The 22401-nt window shown below is 38.1% G+C and overlaps 1 protein-coding gene across 1 annotated transcript in view; it reads right to left on the bottom strand.

Moving 5' to 3' along the window:
- The window catches only part of Morc1 (MORC family CW-type zinc finger 1), a 150879-nt gene that overhangs the window by 9596 nt on the left and 118882 nt on the right, over window positions 1–22401 (bottom strand). Inside the window, exons 22-26 of the mRNA XM_015478275.2 lie at window positions 15877–15946; window positions 13705–13771; window positions 9945–10100; window positions 2711–2798; window positions 1146–1199 (exon numbers count right to left, since the gene is read on the bottom strand). Coding sequence (XP_015333761.1) covers window positions 1146–1199; window positions 2711–2798; window positions 9945–10100; window positions 13705–13771; window positions 15877–15946 — 435 coding nt within the window. The remainder of the gene's footprint in view (window positions 1–1145; window positions 1200–2710; window positions 2799–9944; window positions 10101–13704; window positions 13772–15876; window positions 15947–22401) is intronic.

Raw genomic sequence — 22401 nt, 5'->3', positions numbered from 1 at the left:
CACCAGGGAGATGTCTGAATGACAACTGGTCATCCCAGCTCCAGCATGAATTCCCCCTCTTAGCTTGGCTGAGTTCACATCTTGGAGTCCCTGTTCCCTAAAGTGTGAAATAAGGGAATTGAGGGCAATTTCTATCACAAAACTGATGGACATTGTGCACTCTATTATGCCCCAGGAAATCTTTAAAAACTAGATACTGTTAAAAAAATCTATATATAGAGAGAAAGAAAGGTTGTAATAAAGTACCAAAAACTATTAGCATCAATCAGTAAACTTGGATGATATGGGACAATGGATAAATTTCTTTAAATTCTTTCTTTAGATTATTAATAATTACTTTTAAAATGGAAAAATCATACTCTTAGTAACTACTGATAAGATACTAAGGGAAAAAACTCAAAGAGATGTTATCCATTCATTTGTTGATGGGTGCCTGAGCTGGATTCTAACTTGGCTATTATGAATTGTGCTGCTATAAACGTTGATATAACTGTATCACAATAGTATGCTGATTTCAGTTCTTTAGGATAAATACTAAGGAGTGGAATAGGTGGGTCATATGGTGGTTCCATTCCTAGTTTTCTGAGGAATTTCCATACTGCATTCCAGAAATGTGTCCTAATTTTCAGTTCCATCAACAATGTATGAGTGTATATTTTCCCCCTCATCCTCACTAGCACTTATTATTATTTGTATTCTTGATGATTGCCATTCCAACTGGAATAAGATGAAATTTCAATGTAGTTTTGATTTGCATTCCCCTGACTGCTAGGGATACTAAACATTTTTATCATGTATTTGTTGTCCATTTGTATTTCTTTTTTTTTTTTTTTTAGAAGTGTCTGTTTGATTCTTTTGCCCATTTATTGATGGCAAATAATTCTTAAAGGCTGAGAATTTCCTGTTTCCTGTCAAAACAGTTCTACTCCAAGTGCTTCATAAGCTGTATGTTGTGGGAACATTTGCATTTTAAAATTCAAAAGATGTTGCTTTATGACATCTGATGTACTACACATTAATCTCAGTCTTGATAAGTAAATGCAAATTTGATTTCCTTCCAAACTAACATTTGGAAATTTATATTATTTCTCCTTTGGAACATGGGTCATTTAGAATATAAATGACTACACTGAAGACAGACTTACCTGGTTGAAACATATTTTCAGCTTTTTGTTCGTCTGCTCTGGGCATTGCTCCAGCTGTTTTCATAAGTGATAAGAGAACAAGATATTAACTTTGGAGAATGCAGTGCCTCCAACAGAGTTATATCATGCAAGTATCTAGTATAAACAAACCTAGAACCAGCCAACAGGGGTACTATTGGTCTTTTAAGCTTGGATCCCAATAAATTAATTAACTAAAGTATACCTCATTTCATTCCAAACAAAACTAAAAAATGGGTTAAAGCGGTTTACATAAATAAATACAGCATGGTTAAAAAATGTGTGATAAAAAAATAAGCTTGAAAGAAAATTAAGTGATAAAATTGTAAATATTGAAAAAAGAGCTGTCTAAAGGCAACTGGAGTCTGGATTTCTTGAAAGAGAAAGTTAAAAAATAGCCTGGGAGTCGCTGGTTAGTGTAAGAATCATCCAGAAATGGCATTTGATAGAAGAAAGCAGTTCAGGAACACACCCTCAGACATGATGACATTCAGAATCCAAGCAGAAAAGGAATCACCATAAAGAGGGAGGTAGTCAAAGAAAGTGAGAAGTGCGTAGTGGGGGGAAGCCATGCAGAGAGAGTGCTCCAGGAAGGGGAAAGGGGATGGTTGGGTCGAGAGCCTGGGGAAGTCAGGACAGAGAAGTGACTAAGCATTTGTCAGCTAAGAGCTCTTGGGGGCACTGAGGAGGAAGGTCCCAGTTAGGTAATGGAGCTGGACGTTCCACGGAGAGTACACGGTAAAAGGAGAAGGTAAAAAAGTAGACTGTACAATGGAAATCAAGGAATTTCACCCAGGTTCAGTTGGGGCATGTGGCACTTTTGTCTAATTAATAATTTGTGCTCTTTTCACTGAGAGCCTTTCCTTCCATATCTGTCAATCCCACAAGAGATGCTGAGCATGATGTGGAGAAGGGTCCTCCTGTGCTCCTGTGCTGCGCTGGCTGTCTCCTCTACCCTGGAGCTGCCCAGCTGGCCTGTACTCCTCAGTAGCCCCTCAGCCCTACTGGGCGGGAGGAATGTGTAGTACTGCTAGATGTTACTGATGGGGACATGACAACTAGGCTCACCCTTTGCACCTCAGGTGGTTGACCAAGGTTCCTTCCACTCATACACAAGGAGGCTTGGAAAATACAATCATCTTCATCACCTCTTGTGACGTTTTATTGATTCTAATCAGACTAGTGCTCTTGGCACCTGATATGGTGACCCACCCAAACCTCAGCTCAGCCCCTCCTAACCAGCCACTGAGGAATTGCATCTATGGAATAGAAACCATTTTGGGTCAGGGAGAGGGGAGTCAGTCACCATGTCCCATTTCTTTTGATCCCTGTGACTATTCTCCATCTGTAAGATCTTCTCCACCTGGCTCTACCAATGTGATTTCATAGACACTGTTGATTCTGATACAAAGTCAGTATAAAGATCCTATCTTCACTCCCTTAAGCCATTCTAGGTTCTCTCACTGGTACCATTTTACATTTTTCTTCACTGAGGACTAAATCCAAGCTATTTTGTCATCCTTCAGAGTTCCAAAAAGACCGCTTACCTCAGAACTTGCTCTGAGTTCTTCTGCAGATGTGCAGTCAAATACTGATGGTAGCTGATACTCAGGAAAAAAATACAGAAGGACCTCCCTAGGAATGCAAGCAGAGCAGAAACAGGAATATACCAAGACAAGAGGTGCAGCATTCACCTGTCAGAATTGGTTTTGTCCCCTGGGTATTAAATATCTGGCAAAGATCAACATTAACTCCTCCCAAATATTTTGTTACCATTGGCATTAAAGTGCTCTTCAAGAAGCACAGACTGGGGGAAAGGACATGAATGTAGCTATAAAAGGGCAATAGAAGGGACCCTTGCAGTGATGGAAATGTTCTGTGTCTTCACTGTGTCAACATCGACATTCTGATTAGTTTTGCAAGAGGTTGCAACTGGGAGAAACTGAGTGAAGGGTACAGTCTGATTTCTGCATTATTTCTTAAAACAGCAGGCAAATTTACATTCTTTGAAAAATTTTTAAAAATATTGAAGGAAAGGCAAAGAAAGAAAAAGAAAAGAAAATGGGAACAGGAAGAGAAAAAATAGCTCACAAAGCCTAGCAATTTGTCACCAACCAGTCCAAGAAAGCCGGGCACCTGCCTGAGTGTTCTTTTCTGCAGAGAACTCAGCATTGCAAACTTCCTGGAGGAAAATAAGCAGCTCCTCGATTATTGACTTTTTCTCCAAGGAAGTCAAAGAGCTTAATTCTGCAAAGCAATTATCTTCATTAGGGTATCTGGGACTACTCTTAGAAATCATATCTAGTCTGCTCTTTCAAAACAGTGGTGGCCATTGCTCCGACAGGTGCTTTACTTTACCAAAAGGCAGTGGCACCCACCCTACTAATGTGACAGCTTTTCTGTGATTAATCACTTAGATGACACATATTTCATTTCTGGGAGAATATGAAATATAGAAATTCATAAACATCACATCTTAAAAGTGTATAGTGTTTTGATGTTGATCAGCTCCAAGATGCTCATGCATATTATCTAAAGGATTGACAAAATCTTTTCCGTTGTAAAATAATATGGTACACCAGAGATAAAACGGTTCTTTCTTATAATGAATTCCTAGTATTTTATCTGCATTTATAGTTTCAAGGAGATTTAAGCCAGAAAGTTTCAGCATTGCCCAAATATTAAATGTAATACACACAGCCCCCCAGACTGACTTGCCTGGCTAGAAGAAGATGGATGGGGTGGGGATGGGATGAAAATGAGCTTCCAGGTATCTGAGATGAGAAGAAATCAGATGGCACAGAAAGAAAGCTGCAACTGGAGTCCCTGGGAAAGGGAACCTGTTGGCCTTGTGACTGGTTTGGTGGGACAGGAGTGGTGAGAAGTCTTCCATACGAAACATTCCCACTTCCATTCAGATCTGCCATGCTTCCCCACCACAGGGTTGAAACCACTCCTAAATGTGGGCCCTTTCCATGGTAAGCATACATTTTTTGCTATTTAAATTTAGAGCAAATTCAACAGTCATCTAAGAAATACTCTTAGATAAACAAATATATGGTGCTGGTATTTGGGGGGAAGTGGGAGGGGGTGAAGGGGTAGGTTGGGGAGAGAAAACCCTCTGGTTTCATTTTGGATAATTCTCATCTGTGTTGTCTCTACATCAAAATGTCCCCTAAACATCATATACAGCCTGAAGAATGTGTCTCACACATGTACTATTATTTCCACAAATCAATAGATGATAGACAGATGCAATTTAACAATTGAACACTACTTCATGTGAAGGTTTTACTGAAATCACTGCAGCTTTTGTGATTTCGTATTTTCTCAAACTCATTAATTTCACGGATAATTTGTCTTCAAACTACTAAAACAGCATTTGCTCTGTGGAGCCTCACAGAGCCCACATCATGCCCTCCATGTTAGGATCCCAATACTGTTTTCTGCACTGATTCAACATAATGTGGAATGCCAAGAAGTGGGCCACTCCACAACCATGTGGGCAGCGCTCCAAGAGGATGAGCATGTAGCACTACAGCCCCGAGGAGAGGCCCCGACTCCTACTGGGAGCCCTAACTCATGTATTTGGGAGCCCTGGCTTATATTTGAAAGCCCTCATTCATATTTGGGAGCCCCAAAGAAAGAGTTGGAGTTAGACAAACATGGGGGTGGGGATGTGAATAAGTATTCTTCATTTGCACCCAACATTGGGAAATTGGGTATGTTCTTTTTGGTAAAAGATCTGAGACACTTGGGTCAGATCTAACTACCTTTACAGAGTTCCAGAAATGTGCCAACCACTGCTGTCTTGTGTTCATAATTTCATGTCATCTTTATGAAAACACTTTGAGGAGAGATTCCTATTTGGAAGCTCTCTTGTTTTCTGGCTGTGAAGGACACACTCCTTCAGGCCAACGCAGATTCCCTATACCATTCTCTCTCTCTCTCTCTCTCTCTCTCTCTCTCTCTCTCTCTCCCTCTCCCTCTCAGGATTTCATCTTAACTTTCTTCTAAATAGAGTTGCTGCTAAGTAGCTTCTCCCTTGGGGATTTTGTCCCACAAGACTGACTAAAGAGAAAGATAACCCAGCCAGTGACTTGCAGTCTCTAAGCACAAACATATAGGCCCTCTCCTTTTCCTACCAAATTAATTCAGGAAAAATATTAGTATTAATAATAAGTGTAAAGATATAAAAAATCACACATAGAAGATACTAAAATATTACCAAACATCCCATTGTAGATGTTGAACGGTTCTTTAAAAACTCCTTCAGTTACTGGCTTGAGTCTTCTGTGGAATCCGCCAGAGATGTTCTCTTTTGTTCTGAAGAGTACATCTTATCAAACCTCTTCTGCCCTCAAATTTCAGCCTTTCTTTAGGACACATGATCCTATTCATATATATAAGGGCCCTTCAAGGAGATGGGCCAGGAGACATGCAGTATAAAATTATAGGAATAAAACAACTGTCCATTCATTCCTTTGCTGAATTAAGAAGATACTGTCCATTTTAAGGGACTCCTGAACCAAATACTGCTGTTCAACAGGACTCTTGTCCTGCCTAGGAACAGTACTTCCCCTGAAGCACTGACTCACAGTTTTACACCCAGACTTAACAATAATACCAGGAATTTATCTTTAGCATTTTTTCTCTCCTTAAGAACTCAAGAATTAAATCTTCCAAAGAACTCTTCCAGAGCTACTACCTGCTTCCAGGACTTGGCGATGGTGCCCATCTCAGTTGGATTTCTGTAGAATCTCTATCTAGAAGCTTTCACAGGATTCAATGAGGGAGCCGACACTCAGAGCTATCTCTAAATATGATGGACAAGCTTTGAATGTTCCTGCTAAAGGTCATTTCCCTTTCATTCCATAATCATACTACTGTCTCAACCAAATGAGTGTTTTCTTAGTGGAAATGGCAAGAAGAATCTCTGACTTAATTAACAGAATTCCCCTTCTAGACACAGCAGACGTGGGCAGGGCCACGTAGAGGTACCTGAATCCACCGAATCTTTTAAAACATTAATCTGGTTAATCAGCTTAGTGCTGGCTAAGAAGAGCAAGTCTCCTACTTGAGGTTGATTAAAACTCTCTTTGTCAACCCAGTGAAAGACCAGGATGCAATGGAAATTACAGGATTCCACTTTCTAAAACTAGGAATCCAGCCATGGTTTCTAACAGACCTGTCTGCTAGTTGTATTTTTGTGGTCTTTTCTTTTACTTTAGCAACAGGCAGCAACCTTAAAAAGTGGCTTTCTTTTTAAATTGAATTTTTGTTATTTTTAAAATTAAAGATAACACAGAGCAGGTTTTTATAGAGTTAAAATAAATCAAGAATATATTTTCAAGTTCATAAATACAATAATAAGCCAAACAAGGTATTAGAATTTAGCAATTAAAGCAAGGACTGTTGGGCCAGACAGACAGATTCAAATCCCAGGTGTGCTACTTTAGTGTTATGCAAATTATTTAACCTGTACATGTCTCAGTTTTATCATCCATTAATTAGAATAATAAAAGTACGTAGTTACAGATCATCGTAAAGCTTAAGAGAGTTAACACATGCAAAGCCCTTCAGATAGTGTCTGGTACATACCAAGTATGTACAAATCTATATTAATACTATTACTATTATTACTGTTCAAAGTGATTTGAAATTTGATACTACTCCAATGTTTAGGACCTGCCTAGAAAATTTAATAGTCTGTATCCCAGTTCAGCTTATTTCCCTCTAACTTAACAAGACTTAGTCCCACCCCATTATATGAAAATATTTTAACATCCAGCAACACTATCCACTTTTGATATTTTCCTTTCTATTTAGTTTATTCTTTGAATACATGCAAATAAATGTTAGACATAATATGAAAAAGCCAATCTATTTTCAAAGAATTTATTCTATTTGGGAATTAAAGTGATACATATAGAACAAAAATAACATAAGAAAAACTTTTAAACTGAGCATAATCGGGTAATGAAAAAGACAATAAAGCTACCTTCTAAATGAATTTATTCAGCTAGCATCATGAAATGGAGGAGGGTGAGACCTACTGGGGCTATGTGGGAAGAGAGGCTGGCAGCAGGTCTGGGAGAGTCAGGACTCTTCACAAAGGAAGGTCAGGCATTGCTCTCTGCCATGTGACAATCAAGGTGAAGATGGTAAGCAATTCTGGGTAGGGACAACACTGTCCCCTTCATATCACACACTACCAGCCACAATTTTTTCCTCTTGAGGTAAAGTCTAGTTGACTCAAGATATGACATGTGGACCACATACAAAATAGAGGAGCGCAAAAAATAAAACAAGCACTTAGCAAAGAAAACAAGAACTCTGTTTTCTTTGTAAATGCTCCTAAAGGAAGAAAACAGGTAAAATGAGGAACGTGTTCTACTCCAATGAGGACTTGTGTTCTGCACACCTTTACTTTCCCCACTGAATGGTTTGAATAAATCAATCACCAGAGAAAATTTAAGTTGGCACAGAATAGAGCTGACATACTAATACATTTGGCTTTCAGAATGTTGGGGTGATGGTGGTGGTGGGGTGATGGTAGTGTGACAATTCTAAGCAATAAGGAGGTACCTGCGTTTTCATTAGGCAGGAGGTTCAGAGAGGGACATGGGTGGGTAATTTTAATGTTCTATTGATGCTTAATCTTTAAAGTCTTAGTACATTGAATGAAATTACCTCCTTTTTGATCACATGCAATCATTAAAATAAATAGGAATGTATATGAAGAACAAAAATTAGCTAAGTGAAAATAAGGAAAATAATGAATTTGGAAAAGAAAGTTTATCCAACTGGAAATAAAAGTGAAGTGTTTCCAAGTTGCTGCCAACATGCTCGGGTCTCTCCAGTCCCCTAGTATGGAGAGCAAGGAAAGACATACACCTGTTTGCCTAGGATTAAGAGTGTGGGCATTCAAATCAAGGACTCTGGGCTTACATCCAGCCTCATTCTTAGTAGCTTTGTAATTGTTGGTAGGACTTCCAATGTGTTATTTAGCTTTTCTAAGCTTCAATTTCCTCATCCATTTAAAAAAAGAAAAAAATATGATATCAATCTTGTAAATTTATCAAACTAAGGAATTAATTAATTAATACTTAAATGAATGCCTAAAATAAAGGTTCAAAATGGTAGTGATTAATATCATCAAGAAAAGACTCAATGTAAGAGGCAATGATGATTTGGAGACTTTTCACACTTAATCAATTTATATTTGGTTAACAGTAGGGTTTACAACATGTGCTTGTGTGTGTGTGTGCATTCACTCTTGTTCTCTCTCTCTCTCTCTCTCTCTCTCTCTCTCTCTCTCTCTCTTTCACACACACACATACACACACACACACACAATTTATTGCATACTACCACACTTTAGTGACCAATGGATTTGCCCAAATCTAAGAAATAGTTAATAATCAACCAGTATTTAAATGTAAGGCTACCCAACTTAAAACTTAGGTTCTTATATACTAATTTTGGAAAAAATCCTGACACAGGGTAAGAAGCCAGTTGGAGATTTTGACTCTTCAAGGATTCTGCGGAGGCACATAGCAGTACAATACTGATATCATTCCAGATCATTGGACTAGTGGCCTTTACAACCTCATGACACCTGTCCAATGCTAAGGTCTATCCTCCTCCTGTCTCACTTCCAGGATTGTGTAAGTTGGGTAGCCCAGGCAATCTAGGTGGTCAGAACCTAGTGATGAGGACACTGGCTTAATTGCTCAGTTAACACCTTGTCTTGTTACCTATAACCAGAGTGCTTTCTATCTCCTGGGGCAGGACAGGTATTAGGCATGGATGCTAGGGTGTAGCAGGTAAATACATACCATTTAAATTGAGCCTTGAAGCCCTGCATACTGCCACAGAGACTTCCATAAAGCCCTGGGCAGCTGCAGAAGTGAGTTTGTGCCCACTGTGCTCAGTGGTCTACTTTCACAAATATGACCAAAGCCAGAGCACTAGGAGAGGCTGTAGCACTTCCAGACAGGCCTTTCCTCCACCTTTTCTTCCTTCCTCTCCCCTTCAGGAGGATTCTGTCAGTCACTGATGAGAAAATCACTACTTGAGCTAGAGCATGCTGCATGCTCTCCTTGGTCCAGAGCCTCTCCCCACAGAGGCCCCTCCCAGACTAAACCCTAGGAAACCAGGAGGTGTGCTAATTCAGTGCTACTCCTGCTCCCCCACTCCTTCCACTACATGACACCTATTTAGAGCCCTCTTGTACACAGATGTCTGGTGCTTGGTCATAAAGCCCCCTTCCATCATCAGTCCCTATTTGGAGAGCCCCTGAATCCTGGGTTTTACTCTTCCATGTCTCCATCCTTTGAGAACAGAGCTCCAAATACCTAACCTCTTCACTAACCATGACTACACGTGCCAACATGCTGCACCGAACAACAAGGTAAAGCTCAGTTTCTCTCAGTAAGTTAATACAAAAATAGATATTTTAAAAGGCCTAAAAGTATCCTGAGAGGTTTTGTGTGGGAGAAAAAAAAAGTAATAAGCAATTTCAGTACAAATTCTTTATTGCATTCAAATGAGGACCAATGTCCACCATACTGCGGGGCCATATGACGGTAGGCAGTTAGTGACTGTAGTTCTATTTCGACCTGTGGTATATCTAATTCAGTATGGTTAGAAGACAGGTCACAAAGTCACTCCATGGAATTTACTCCATTATATGACCACTCAGGAAAAATAAAACACAGTTGTCACTGTTTTGAAAGTTCAACAAAGCATGTGGGAAAACAAAGTAACTGAATTTACCTTAAATTAGACATCAGTTTTCTTGCCGTTTCCTTGACAATTGTGCTTTGAGAAGATGTCACCAGTGAAGATGCAACTTTACAACCATCACTCACAGAAACTTTGGCTTCGTGTCCAGAAATTGGACTGAAATCTTCCATTGGCACAAAGGACGAGCTGGGGTGCATAATTCCAAAGTAGGAACCACATTAGATACTAATAGTTTCAGAAACAAATGGAATCTTAATACACAACAAATAAAATGGCATAAATTTCCACATATGTAGTCATTATATAAAATAAGTTCTTAATTAGACTTATCACCATTTATTCTTATTATATATTGTGTCAAGTTTTTGGGTAGCCACAACTAAACACCATTGGTGATAATTTATTCTTAATGACACTAGTCATTTAACACTTGTTTCTTCTCTGCAGGAAAAGACTTAAGTTCTGTTTTAAACCCAGAGAAGGGCTGGGGATGTGGCTCAAGCGGTAGCGCGCTCGCCGGGCATGCATGCGGCCCGGGTTCCATCCTCAGCACCACATACAAACAAAGATGTTGTGTCCGCCGAAAACTAAAATAAATAAATAAATATTAAAAAATTCTCTCTCTCTCTGTCTCTTTAAAAAAAAACAAACCCAGAGAAATGCACTGACACAAAACCAAAAAGAATAAAGGCAGTTAAGAGAAATAACTAGCAAAGATCCAGAGGAAGAGTGCTCCAGGTAAAGTGTAATGATTCTGGGGTAGAGAGCTGTTCAAGGAAGAACAAGAAGGTCGAAGCTGGTGGATGGAGGAAGCAGGAAGCAGAGGGAGAAGGCTGAGGTGAGAGAGAGTTGGTGGCCTTGGAGGGGGAACTGTGTTCCTTCCATGCAGAAGGCACTAGCATGGGAAGGTTTCAGGCATAGAGGCAGGATGATGAGATACAAGTTTTAAAAGGACCCCTGGATGTAAAATGTAAAATACATCACAGTAAGGAAGCACAAAATAGTGTAGCATGCTATGGACACCAAAGATTTGGAATGGTGGGAACAGAAAAATTCAAAAGGCCAAGGGTAGTAAAATATGCAAAGTGAAGATGGGTAGAGGTCAGATCTTGCAGAGCCTTATGTATCAAGTAATAAGAAGATTTCTGTAATCCTATCATACAGACACAGTTCCTGAGAGGTTTATGTGTTTATATGGAGATGGCCTTTTAGAATTGGACAATAGCTTATATCAAATGGAATGTACTTCTATTGTGAACAGTTCTTTGGCTTTAATTATACTGTCTAACTTCAGCTGACTTTTTTTTTTTAAGATTAAGAACACTGTATAAATGAATGCCTATTAAAGAATATTTACCCAATGTCTAAATGTTCATTAGTTATAACTTCTTTTATGCTAACATTTTAGTAAGAGAAATCTTCCTTTAAAAAAATATTTCAGGGATACTGGAAATTCATGTTGGTGTTGGGAACAGAAGGCAAAATATGCTACATCAGAGCATAGGGTATACCTCTCTCGACCTTTTTCTGTCAAAGAATTCTAGGACCTACCTTGCAGAGTTGTGTTGAGGATTAAATGGATATACAAAGACTTTATCTCAATACTTGGTAGTAAGTACTTGTCAAATAGAATCCAATAATTATTATGATTATCCTTGGCATCACTATCATTAGTAATACATTTCATAAATTTCTTCCATTAAGATTGTTTTAGTTGGGTTGGAGTTCTAACATTCATATTGTATTTGAGTCAACAATGATTTAAAAAAAAACCCTCCACAACTTAATAAATATCTAAAAGTCATAGAAAATAATACATGCACAATTATGTTTTAGTGTCTGCATGAATCTTAAATTATAGCTCAAATTTTAATAAATAATTCTAGATTAAAGCATTGTCCATGAAAAAGCCTAGCAACAGCACTGGAGGAGGGAATGCATTCATTCATTCAATCAGCAGATACTGCTGATTATGAGTCTGGTGCCATTTTGGATACAAGATTGACTCTGTTCTGTTGGAGTGAGTTAGTGTCTAGTGGAAAACAAAGAAAACAAGCAAGCTAGAATTAAAGTGGTAAAATAAATGGATGAGTAAAACAGATAATTTAAAACAGTAATCAGTGCTTTGAAAAACCCAGCACAGAATGACTTCATAGTGGGAATGTGACTTGCCACCATGGGCAGGTTTCTTTTCTCAGGGAAGGCCTCTCAGATTCAGAGTTACAAAGAAGACAAGACATGTCTTTAAGGAGCATCTGTGCAGTGCAAAGACAGATATTTGACCACACAATTCCATTTGACTCACCCTTGTGGGTCAAAACTTAGCTAGTGTTTAACAAATAATTATTGAAATTGAAGGAATGATGATGCAACCTAATCAGTGCAGCAGTGACTCTGAACAACTGGGTTTTCCTGGGACAGTCAGAAAAGAGTGCTTGAACTGAGGCTTGAATGAAAGGATAAGGGAGATGGGTACACAAGTTGCAGAGGACACACAAGCAAGGGAAGTAGTGTAGACAAACAGGTGATATAATGTGATAAAATAAACTATAAGTAATTTGGAACTTCTGGAAAGCAAGGTGTTGATTAGAAGGAGGGGCAGGAGTGGAGGTCTGTACTTGACCTTAAAAGTGATAGGGCTACAGAGGCTATGGAAGGTGTTCTGGTTTGGATGGGAGGTGTTGCCCAAAAGCTCACATGTGAGAGCAAAGCAAGAAGGTTCATAGGAGAAATGATTGGGTTATAAGAGTCTTAACCCAATTAGTGATTTAATCCCCTGACAGGGATTAACTGAGTGGTAACTAAAGTGGTAGAGTGTGGCTGGAGGAGGTGGAAATTGCGGCATGTCTTTGGGTATATATGTGTATTTGGCCAGTGGACTGTCTTTGTTTTCTGATCAACATGTGATCTGCTTCCCTCTGCCACACTCTTCCATCATGAGGTTCTGCCTCACCTAAAGCCCTGAGGAATGGAGCCAGCCTTCTATGGAGTAAGACCTCTGAAACTGTGAGCCCTCAAATAAACTTTTTCTCCTTTAAAATTGTTATAGTTAGATCCTTTAGTCATATCAGTGAAAAAGCTGACTATAACTGAAGGTTTCTGAATAGAACAGTAAAGTTGGATTTTAGTGTTGGAGTAACTACTCTGTTACCAAGTACAGGGAAATGAAAGGTCCTCTGTCTTTTCTTGCCCTTAATTTAATGTGCTGTTATGTAAGGGGCACAGCATCTGAATTCAGAGAAACTGAGTCTGAACACCTGAAACCCCACTTAAATAAATCTGTAGTAGAAGTTAAGAATCTTCTTTTTTGAAAGCATTCTTTTAATTCTACTGATTTTCTAAAATATCCAGTTGATTTTATGAGTGATAAAATTCTCATGTCAAGGAAAGTCTAGAATGCAATTATAATAATAATTATAGGCATATCAGGCAGTAAGTCAATGACCCACACATGAAAAAAAAGTCAGTTTGTGGTTTCACAGTCATACCTCATATGTGTGTGACATTTTAGTGCTTTGACTACGTCATAGTAACCAGAATTGTTTACTTGCAGTGGGTAGAAAGCTAATCCTGCTCCATTTTATTATCCCCAAATTCTCACAAAAGAAATGAGAAGGTTTGGGGAAAAGGTGGATTTTCATTCTTTCTTGTCTCTGCTGTAAAATTTGGTTCTATTCTTAATTGTCTTTGTTGCTACTATTTTCTTTCGTCTTGTATTGAAACATTGATAATTACTTTTCAACAGTATAATTGCACTTACTTGGAATTTGTATAATTGTAGTACACTCACCTTTCCTGGTTAGGAAATGAAGAGTTTCTTTTTATTGCTGGAGTATCACTGCACAGCTCCTGTTTTTCTTCATAAGAACAGAGACAAAATGAAGTCAATTTTGATAATCACACACACACACACACACACACACACAAAATGTTGACTGTTACATTAACTATATGATTTAGTTCTGATTCAAATATCCACCTGTAAATTGTACCAATTTTGAGGCAATCTATAAATATGTTCTTTAGGTATTTTATAATAATTTTAATAAGGTATGTAATGCATATATAATAATATTGCATATATAATAATAATTCAAGAGCCTCTGTTATGTGGGTTGTTTATGTATATATTTTTATTGGTGTTTATTATGAGTGTATGGGTGACTGATCAAGACTGTTCATAGTCCCTGCGCTCCCTAACTTCTGCCAAAATATACACTTGTCTGCCCTCTACTATCTTATTCTCTCTCATTTTGAGTTCCATTTCAAAGCTATTCTGACAGATCCCCATGAAAAATGTGTCACCAATTGAGAGCTAAACTTGAAAGCAGAAAGAGACCTAGAGTCACATGTCAGTCTTTTCACTCAAGGGACCTCAGGCTGATGATCTGTTCCTAGTCCTTTGTAAGTAGAAATATAAGCTTCCCTTGGATTGGCTAAGAGTCTTGGAGACAGTGTAAGCAACGAGTCAATCTGTTCTCCTTCCATTCTTCTCTATAATTCTTTGTTGAAAAATACCCAGATATCTTGTTCTATTAAGTAGACCTCTGTCAATAAGTTTAGGAATATTGAAGGTCAAGGAGAACAGGACACAAAGAAGAAAAGTTTTACATGGTGGGAGAATGCTGAGGATCTGCCAAGTTCTTCAAGGAAAACATAAAAGAAAACAGGTGGCCAGAGGTTTTCCAAGCACAGGGTAAGCACCATTGGCTGTACTTTCTGACTTGCATACAAAGTAAAAAAAATTAACTCAACAGTCAATTAATCTATAATTACAATCATTTAAAAAATATTTTACAATTTGTTCCTGCCAAACCCAGGATGGATATTTAAAATTAAATATTAATTTCAGGATTAAAGTTATAGTAACAATTTTTCCATTACAATCTGGAAGTGCTTGAAGGCACAGTAATAGTTTGAAACATCTACAAAAGATCAGCTTTAGAATTAAGAGAGCCTTACAAAAGAAATCCTGATTGTGGAATTACAAATTATCCTAATTAAGATGAAAAAGAAAAATTGTGATTTCTTAGGGACATCAGTAAAGGGCTTGAAAACATAAAGTTGTGAATGAATAGCTGATTAGGTTACCTAAGCAACAGAATGTACAGGAAGGAAGAGTTGACCACCAAAGTGAACACAAAATGATGGCATGGATTGGCACAAAAAAGGGCTGGAAGGATGAAGCCAACTGAGCAGGGATTCACTAAAGAGACTAAGAAGTGATTTCAAGCTTATTTCAGAATAAAGACAAGAATGATGAAAATAATGTATGTGTTGCCCAGGCCCAATGAGATAACATTAAAATAAAAAGAGAATGGGATAATAATAATATAATGCCTAATACAAGAATTATAGTAATGACGACGAATGAACACTGAGAAATGAAAATATTCCAAATTCAATTTGTTTCAATTATTTTAAAATTGAAGAGATTAAATTTGACTTAAATATCATGAGGGCAAGTTTATGCTTTAAATATACATATACATATATATCCCACAGAAATGAAAGAACTCATAAATACATATGTTGAAATACTCTTATGGATTTCAGAGGAATCATGAAAGGCAGGAAAGGAACTAAACAATTAAAATAAGGAATTTCATTACAATTTTCAAAACAGATTCTCAGAATGACAGACCTGATAATCAATCCTTGGCAAAATTCTAAATAAAATTCAATGTAGAGAGTGGCACAAGTCTATGGGTATTTCAGGCAGTGTGGCAGTTTGGGAGACCCGGTTCTCAACCAGGAGGTGTCTCTGTCCAACCCAGACGAGTGAGATTAGCCCTTGATTCTTTCTCCACCCCTCCTTCTAGTTCTGGATGGAACAACAAATTTAATTTTCTAAAATACAAATTGCTGGCAAACTTCTGATTATATCTCAGGCTGTCACATAAGCCCTATGGAAAGTGGTTCAAATATTAGAGCTAATCTCTGTAAAATGATTTATTTTTACCTTCGTTTATGAGTGGAACTTCCTTTTGTTCTTGTTTCAATGAAACATCAGTGCTGCTTTTATCTAAAACCTGAAAGATAACCTCGTTATTTAAAATTGTACCAAAAACAAGGACATACGAGAGGGTTGAGAAAATACCTTGAAGAGCAGTGCCCATGTCAGAGAAAAGAGATCATACTGGTACCACAGTAAAGCTATTACAGGTTTTAGAGGAGTGAACAGTACAGTGCTAGAAAACAATACTGTTGTGCCACAGGAAGACCACATTACCAACCTCATGTTTACTGTTACCATGTTACCATTTCTCTCTTTCTTTTCCTTTTTTTTTCTTTCTTTTTTTCTTGCTACCGGGGATTGAACTCAGGGAGCACTCGACCACTGAGCCACATCCCCAGCCCTATTTTGTTTTTTATTTAGAGATAGGGTCTCACTGAGTTGCTTAGCACCTCACTGTTGCTTTGGCTGACTTTGAACTTGTGATCTTTCTGCCTCAGCATCCTGAGCTGCTGGGATACTGTTACCATTTCTTTAATAGGATTTTCATGTTTCTACTGATACTTGCATAGCTAATTTATAAACTGTTATTTTATATGAATGTAACTATGTCTCCAACAAATAAATCAAGTATTTGATTTACCAGGAACAACCATCAAGCCTCTATCATTCCAAGCCTCATCATAATCCCAGCTGCTCCAAAGGAGACATAGTGTGGGAACTCAACACCAATGCAAGGAAAACTTTTAAGAGGTGGGGACACCAAAGCATGATGGAGAGCTCACCTGGAATGTTGGGGAATGTGCTTTCTCTCATCTTCTGATAGAATTTCTGGGAAGCTACCTAAAAGTCTTAATGTGTTGCATGCAGCATCCAGAAGGGCTAGTGGCACCTGGAGTGAGGGGATGTGCATGTGTGATGTGGGGAGTCTGGGTGGAGAAAGGGTGAGGGTGGGTGGGGCACAGGTGGAACGTAGGGCGTGCCACTCATAAGTCACATCTGCATCACTTTGGGAATGCTGAAAGAAGCATTTTACAAGGCTCACATAAAACAAACATACAGTACTAAAGTTCTTCAGATGAGACAGAGAGACAGAGATGGGGAAAAGAGACAAATAGACAAATAGATAAAAAAGATAGAGAAAAATTTATATGACCTTCAGGGGAAAAGACCCAGAATGCTCCCTTTATGTATTTTATAAATATGTAAGAAGGTAGAAAAGCAGGCAGTTTTTAAAGAACAGAGAAAGAAAAAACCACCTGTCTGCTCTTTGATCTAAGACTCCTGAATACACACTGAGACAAAACTGTGTCCCTCACCTCTGTTACCTGGTGTAAAGTGTGGAGTTGTCAGGTATTTTTTTTTTGAAGTTTATTCATTGAATATGTATCCTTTGCCTTTAAAGCCCCTCTAGCCTGCTAAACAAACATGGTATGGAGAAGATGTCAACCTACCTCCTCTTCCTGTCCCAGGAAACAATGACATATTTGTACACAGCACTCTGGAAACTTCTGTCAGGAAGATTAAATGGGCATACATGTAGCCTAGCAATGAAGTTACTATGTAGCTTTCCAACATTGTCATTTTCTATTTCACCCAAACAGAAAAAAAAAAAAAAGCCTCCCAGGCAGTGGAAAATAAACAAAACTGCTCTTAAGCTACTGTTGTCCAATTCAAAATACGTTTATACTTACAATACAAATAAGTGCATGCTCCAGGAAATAATAAAAATGCATATTTTTAAAGGTTGATTTTGCAAAAATCTTAAAAGTGACTTTAAAATGTATGCCTTACTTATTTCTGATGTAACGTAAAATTTAAAGTTTTCTTCTAATGTGCTGAAATCTATGTGATATAAGTGTTTCCAAATTTGGACTAAATATTTTTTGATCAGTTTAAAGCAGTATATACTATTTTCCAAAACAGTTAATAGTAGTCTCACACACACACACACACACACACACAAAAAAAAAAAAAAAGCTTATGAGATAACTTCTTAATGCTTTTAGTTATAATCATGTTGCTATAACCCACGATAATCTTATTCACAATGTGTTACTTTTCTTTAGTGACTTTTTCTTATGAACTTGATGAACTTGAACAAGATGCAAGTATCCAAGACTCTTTTTTAATTACTATTTTCACCAGAGAACAACTGTTGGTAGTGTTATTAACACAGCTTCATGAAATTAATTATTTTTACATTCTATTGTTGACTCCTCTCCTTTGAACTCTGCCTTGCTAGGGCTGTTTCCATTGAGGATGGTATCTACCCTCACCCCAAAGACGGTACGAATACAAAGTTGACCATTTCTATTGAAGGAGAGATTTCTTTTGCCTTTCTGTCTGTTCTTTATTCTTTAGCTTGAAAACATAGAAATGTTTAAAACATATTTTTTGATAAATTCACTGCCTATAGTATCTTAATAACACTATAAATATCTGATTTCATAAGATGCTGCTTTTATTATGGTGTAGTTGTAGTGTTGAGGACCTGAATGCTTTCAAGGTGAGACAAGGCATGTGGCTATCTTTGAAATGCCTTCATTTATATGTTTTTATCTTATCTACAAAGCTCTTTCATGTACATGAATTCATTTTGTTAGAGAAGTGTTCTTCATTTGCTCAGGCTTAGCTGTGGTTCACACTCTGTAGTTTGGGAATATCTCTTTCGTAAGATTTTTACCTAAATCATGCAACAGATAACACTTCCCACACAGTAAATGAGATTACAGTTAAGTCTTAACATGAGATCGAAGACACTTTAGTTACAATTAATTTAACAACAAGCAGGGTGGGACTTGTCAGTTCCCCAAGGAACTCAAAGGATCAGGGTAATGCCACATTTTTCATTTTGTAAAATATCTATTTAAGAAGATAAATAAATCATGAAGAAGACAAAACAATAACATACCTCAGAAAGCTGTGTAATACCTATCTCATTAACTGCTGTTAAAGGAAACTCAAGAACTGGATGTCACTTTATCTGTCTCTTTCCTTCTATTGCCTTGCCCTTCTCTCTCCACCTCAGTCCCTATTCAGGGACTCATCAAGACCACCAGACCAGGACATGTCTTCCCACCACATCCAACAATCCTTTCTGCTTTCACTCTTCTATGGTTAACATTATTTCCCAGACCCTTCCCCTTCACTCATTAATCTATTAATAAAATTCTCAGCATGGGTCAGACACTGTCATGGTGAAGAATTCAAAGTCCTGCCTTTGTGGAACTTATTTTTCTAATAAGGGAGAAAGACATTAAACAAATAAAAAGATAAATATGCAATATAATATCAGGTGATGCAAACTCACTGAAGAAAAATAATACAGGTGAGAGAGAGAATAACAAAGGTTCCTGCCAGTGGCGCTGTTTTCACCCCATGCCCCACTCTCTCACCAAGCAGCCAGCCACACGCCTCTTCAGCTCTCAGGCTTTGTGTACTACAGACTTGTTGATCCCTCAGCTTTTACTAGTCTTTCCTCTGACATCTCCTTGGTGCATCCTGTGCCAAAAACTGATCGCTGTGCCAAAATTGCCAAAAATTGCAACACTCACCATATCTAGCACCGATACCTCCTGTCCTCTTCCTTGTAACTGGACTGGCATTTAACATTATCTGTTATGCAAAATGCTTTACTTAATCATCTTGTCTCTTGTCTGATCCCCCCACTAGAATGGACACTGCCTGAATATAGGGAGCATTATCTGTTTTTCTTTCCCCTGCTGGATTCCCAATATCTAGATCAGTAACTGATAACACACAGAATAAAAAGTAAAAAAGCAAGTCATGAAGACATGGGTGGTATTGGTGGTATGGTGGGGATGGTGTGTGTAGTGGAGACCAGGTAGGAACAAAGAAAAAGACTTAGGTTCACATTGCTCTCCTTACCTGTGTTCATAGAATTTAAATTACTTAACATGATAGGACATTTTGGGCTTTGTATTTATTTGGTATCTCTTGGGGTGCTGGAAGCCAAGGTGTAGTCCCTTTGGCTCCAGGGGACTGGAGAAGGGATGAGCAGTGGAGATGAGGTCACCAAAGACATTGGGGTAAAGTCATCTGGCCAGTCTTCTAGGGCTTTGGGAGCTACAGCAAGGAAACCAAATTCTTTTCTAAGAATGAGAAGCCATTGGGGGATTGAGAGCAGGAGAATGGCATAATAAAACTTGTCCTTCAGATGGACTACTCAGCTTTTTAAGTTTGTGGAGGACAAAATAGATCACTTTTAGGCCTGCCATTGTGTCCCTGGAAAGAGATGTGGTGAGTTGGCCAGAGTGGTAGCTGCAGAGGCAGGAGGACAGGTTCCACGTGTGAAGGCTGATTCACGAGACAGGCTGTGGGTTGAGTGCAGGCTGAGAAAGGAGGAGAGAGATTCAGCATGATTCCCAAGGCTAGGGTCTGAGTTACTGAGTGGTGGTGCTATTTATTAAGTTAGGGAAGTGTGAATGTTGCTTGGATCCTTTGCTCTCTTGATTTCTATAACCCTCTGTGTCTTAACTCTCCCTGGGTAACTTATTCTTTCCCGCCTACTCTCAATTCCTCAATGGACTTATTAAAATTTCAGGGGGCTAAGCTAGTGAACTTTATTGTGTAAACCATGGTTTTATCGGCATTAAACAACCCTAACTTTTCACCTTTGCTCCAGCTACATACAACTCATCTTCATGAACCTCACATTCAAACATCTTGCTGAAAGTTCAAATTTTCAGTCTTATTTTTATCTACTTAGTCGCAGTCCCTGATCACCTGTCCTCTTCTTATTTATAACACCATTTTTTTCCAGATTGCTACTTTGTTTTTTTTCTTCATATTTTTATGGGTGCATTATAATTATACATAACAATAGAAGTCAGTGTTACATATTCATATGTGCACACAATGGGATAATATAACTCAGTCAGTATCAAGTCTCAGTATCTTCCTTTTTCCTTCCCTCCTCTGTTTTTCTGGTCCCCTTCCTCTAATCTCCTGGTCTGTCTTTCCTCTGGCATCTCCTTGTATGCCTTCTATTTTCATGAGATCCCCTCCACACACCTTTTTTCCCTGGGTTGGCATTTCAACATTGCTTTATATAGTCTTTCATACTCTTTTCCTTATTTTGCAGTGTTTCTTTCTCTCTCTCTCTCTCTCTCTCTCTCTCTCTCTCTCTCTCTCTCTCTCATTTTTTTCCTTTAGTTTCTTCTCTTTCCAGTCCAAGACATTATCACAAACTGATTATTTTTAAAAACAAAATCCTCATAATTAGATGTTCCTTCTAAAAACGATTCCCGAAAGTTCTGCCTACTTACTATCTCAAGTGGGATCTCTTTGTCTGACTTTCAAAATCCTTTTCAGAGTGATTCTAACTTGTTCAGACACAAATACATATATATATATATATATATATATATACACACACACACACACACACACCAGGAACTGAAGCCAGGAGTGCTTAACCACTAAGCCACATCCCCAACCCTTTTAAAATATTTTATTCAGAGGCAGGTTCTCATTAAGTTGCTTATGGCCTCTCTGAATTCCTGAAGCTGGCTTTGAACTCATGATCTTCCTTCTTCAGCCTCCTGAGCCCCTGGGATTACAAGCATGCGCCATGTACCTGGCTTAATACTTCTTAAGGAACATCCTCTGCTATAATTTAAAGGCTGTCTTTAGAATTCCCTGGATTCACCATACACACACTTACTTCAACATCATTGCCCATGCAAAGGTTCCGTCTGGTATGTCCTCTTCCCTCTTTCTTTCTTAAAAGTTCCACACATTTTTTTAAGATAAACATAAGTCTGGGCTGGGGTTGTGGCTCAGTGGTACAGCACTTGCCTAACATGTGTGAGGCACTGGATTTGATTCTCAGCACCGCATATAAATAAATAAATGAAATAAAGGTCCACCGACAACTAAAAATAACATTTTAAAAAGATAAACATAAATCCTATTTTTTCTTTAGCCCATATTGATTTCTTCCTTCTGAACAACTATTAACAGTGAGTTGCAGACCATTTACTGGCATTAGCTAAACACATTGATAGCTAAGCATCTTATCTATGTAACTCAGATAAATAAGACTGATTCCCCATAGCAACCTTGATTCTTGCCATGTCACATCAACGCAGAATTCAAAACTTGGTTGCATATCCCCACACACACACACAAAAAAAAATTTCAATTGTACAAAATATTACTTAAGATCATGCTGGAAAATGGAGGAAATTAATATATATAGCAAAAATCAATTTAAAATTACCATTAAGCATCTATTTTTTAGCTTTCCACTGTGAGTGCCTCACTTCTGCACACTTTCCCCATCAAGCCTCCCTGTCTGGAGCTCTGGGGATTTCTGCTTCTGGGATTACCTATTCCCCTCATCTCCTATGTGAGGTCTTTAGTTCTCCCCTTTCCGTCACAAAGCAATTTTACATTCTCACTTTCCATTCTCATTCTGAATCACCCAATAAAGGCTGATTCTGCCTGCTTTAGAACTATAGTAGGTAGATTTTAAAACACACTTTTCATCACACAAAAATTATT

The sequence above is a fragment of the Marmota marmota genome, unplaced genomic scaffold (genome assembly GCF_001458135.2).
Source record: "Marmota marmota marmota unplaced genomic scaffold, marMar, whole genome shotgun sequence".
Lineage (NCBI taxonomy): Eukaryota > Metazoa > Chordata > Mammalia > Rodentia > Sciuridae > Marmota > Marmota marmota.
This window is presented reverse-complemented; position numbering and strand designations above follow the sequence as displayed.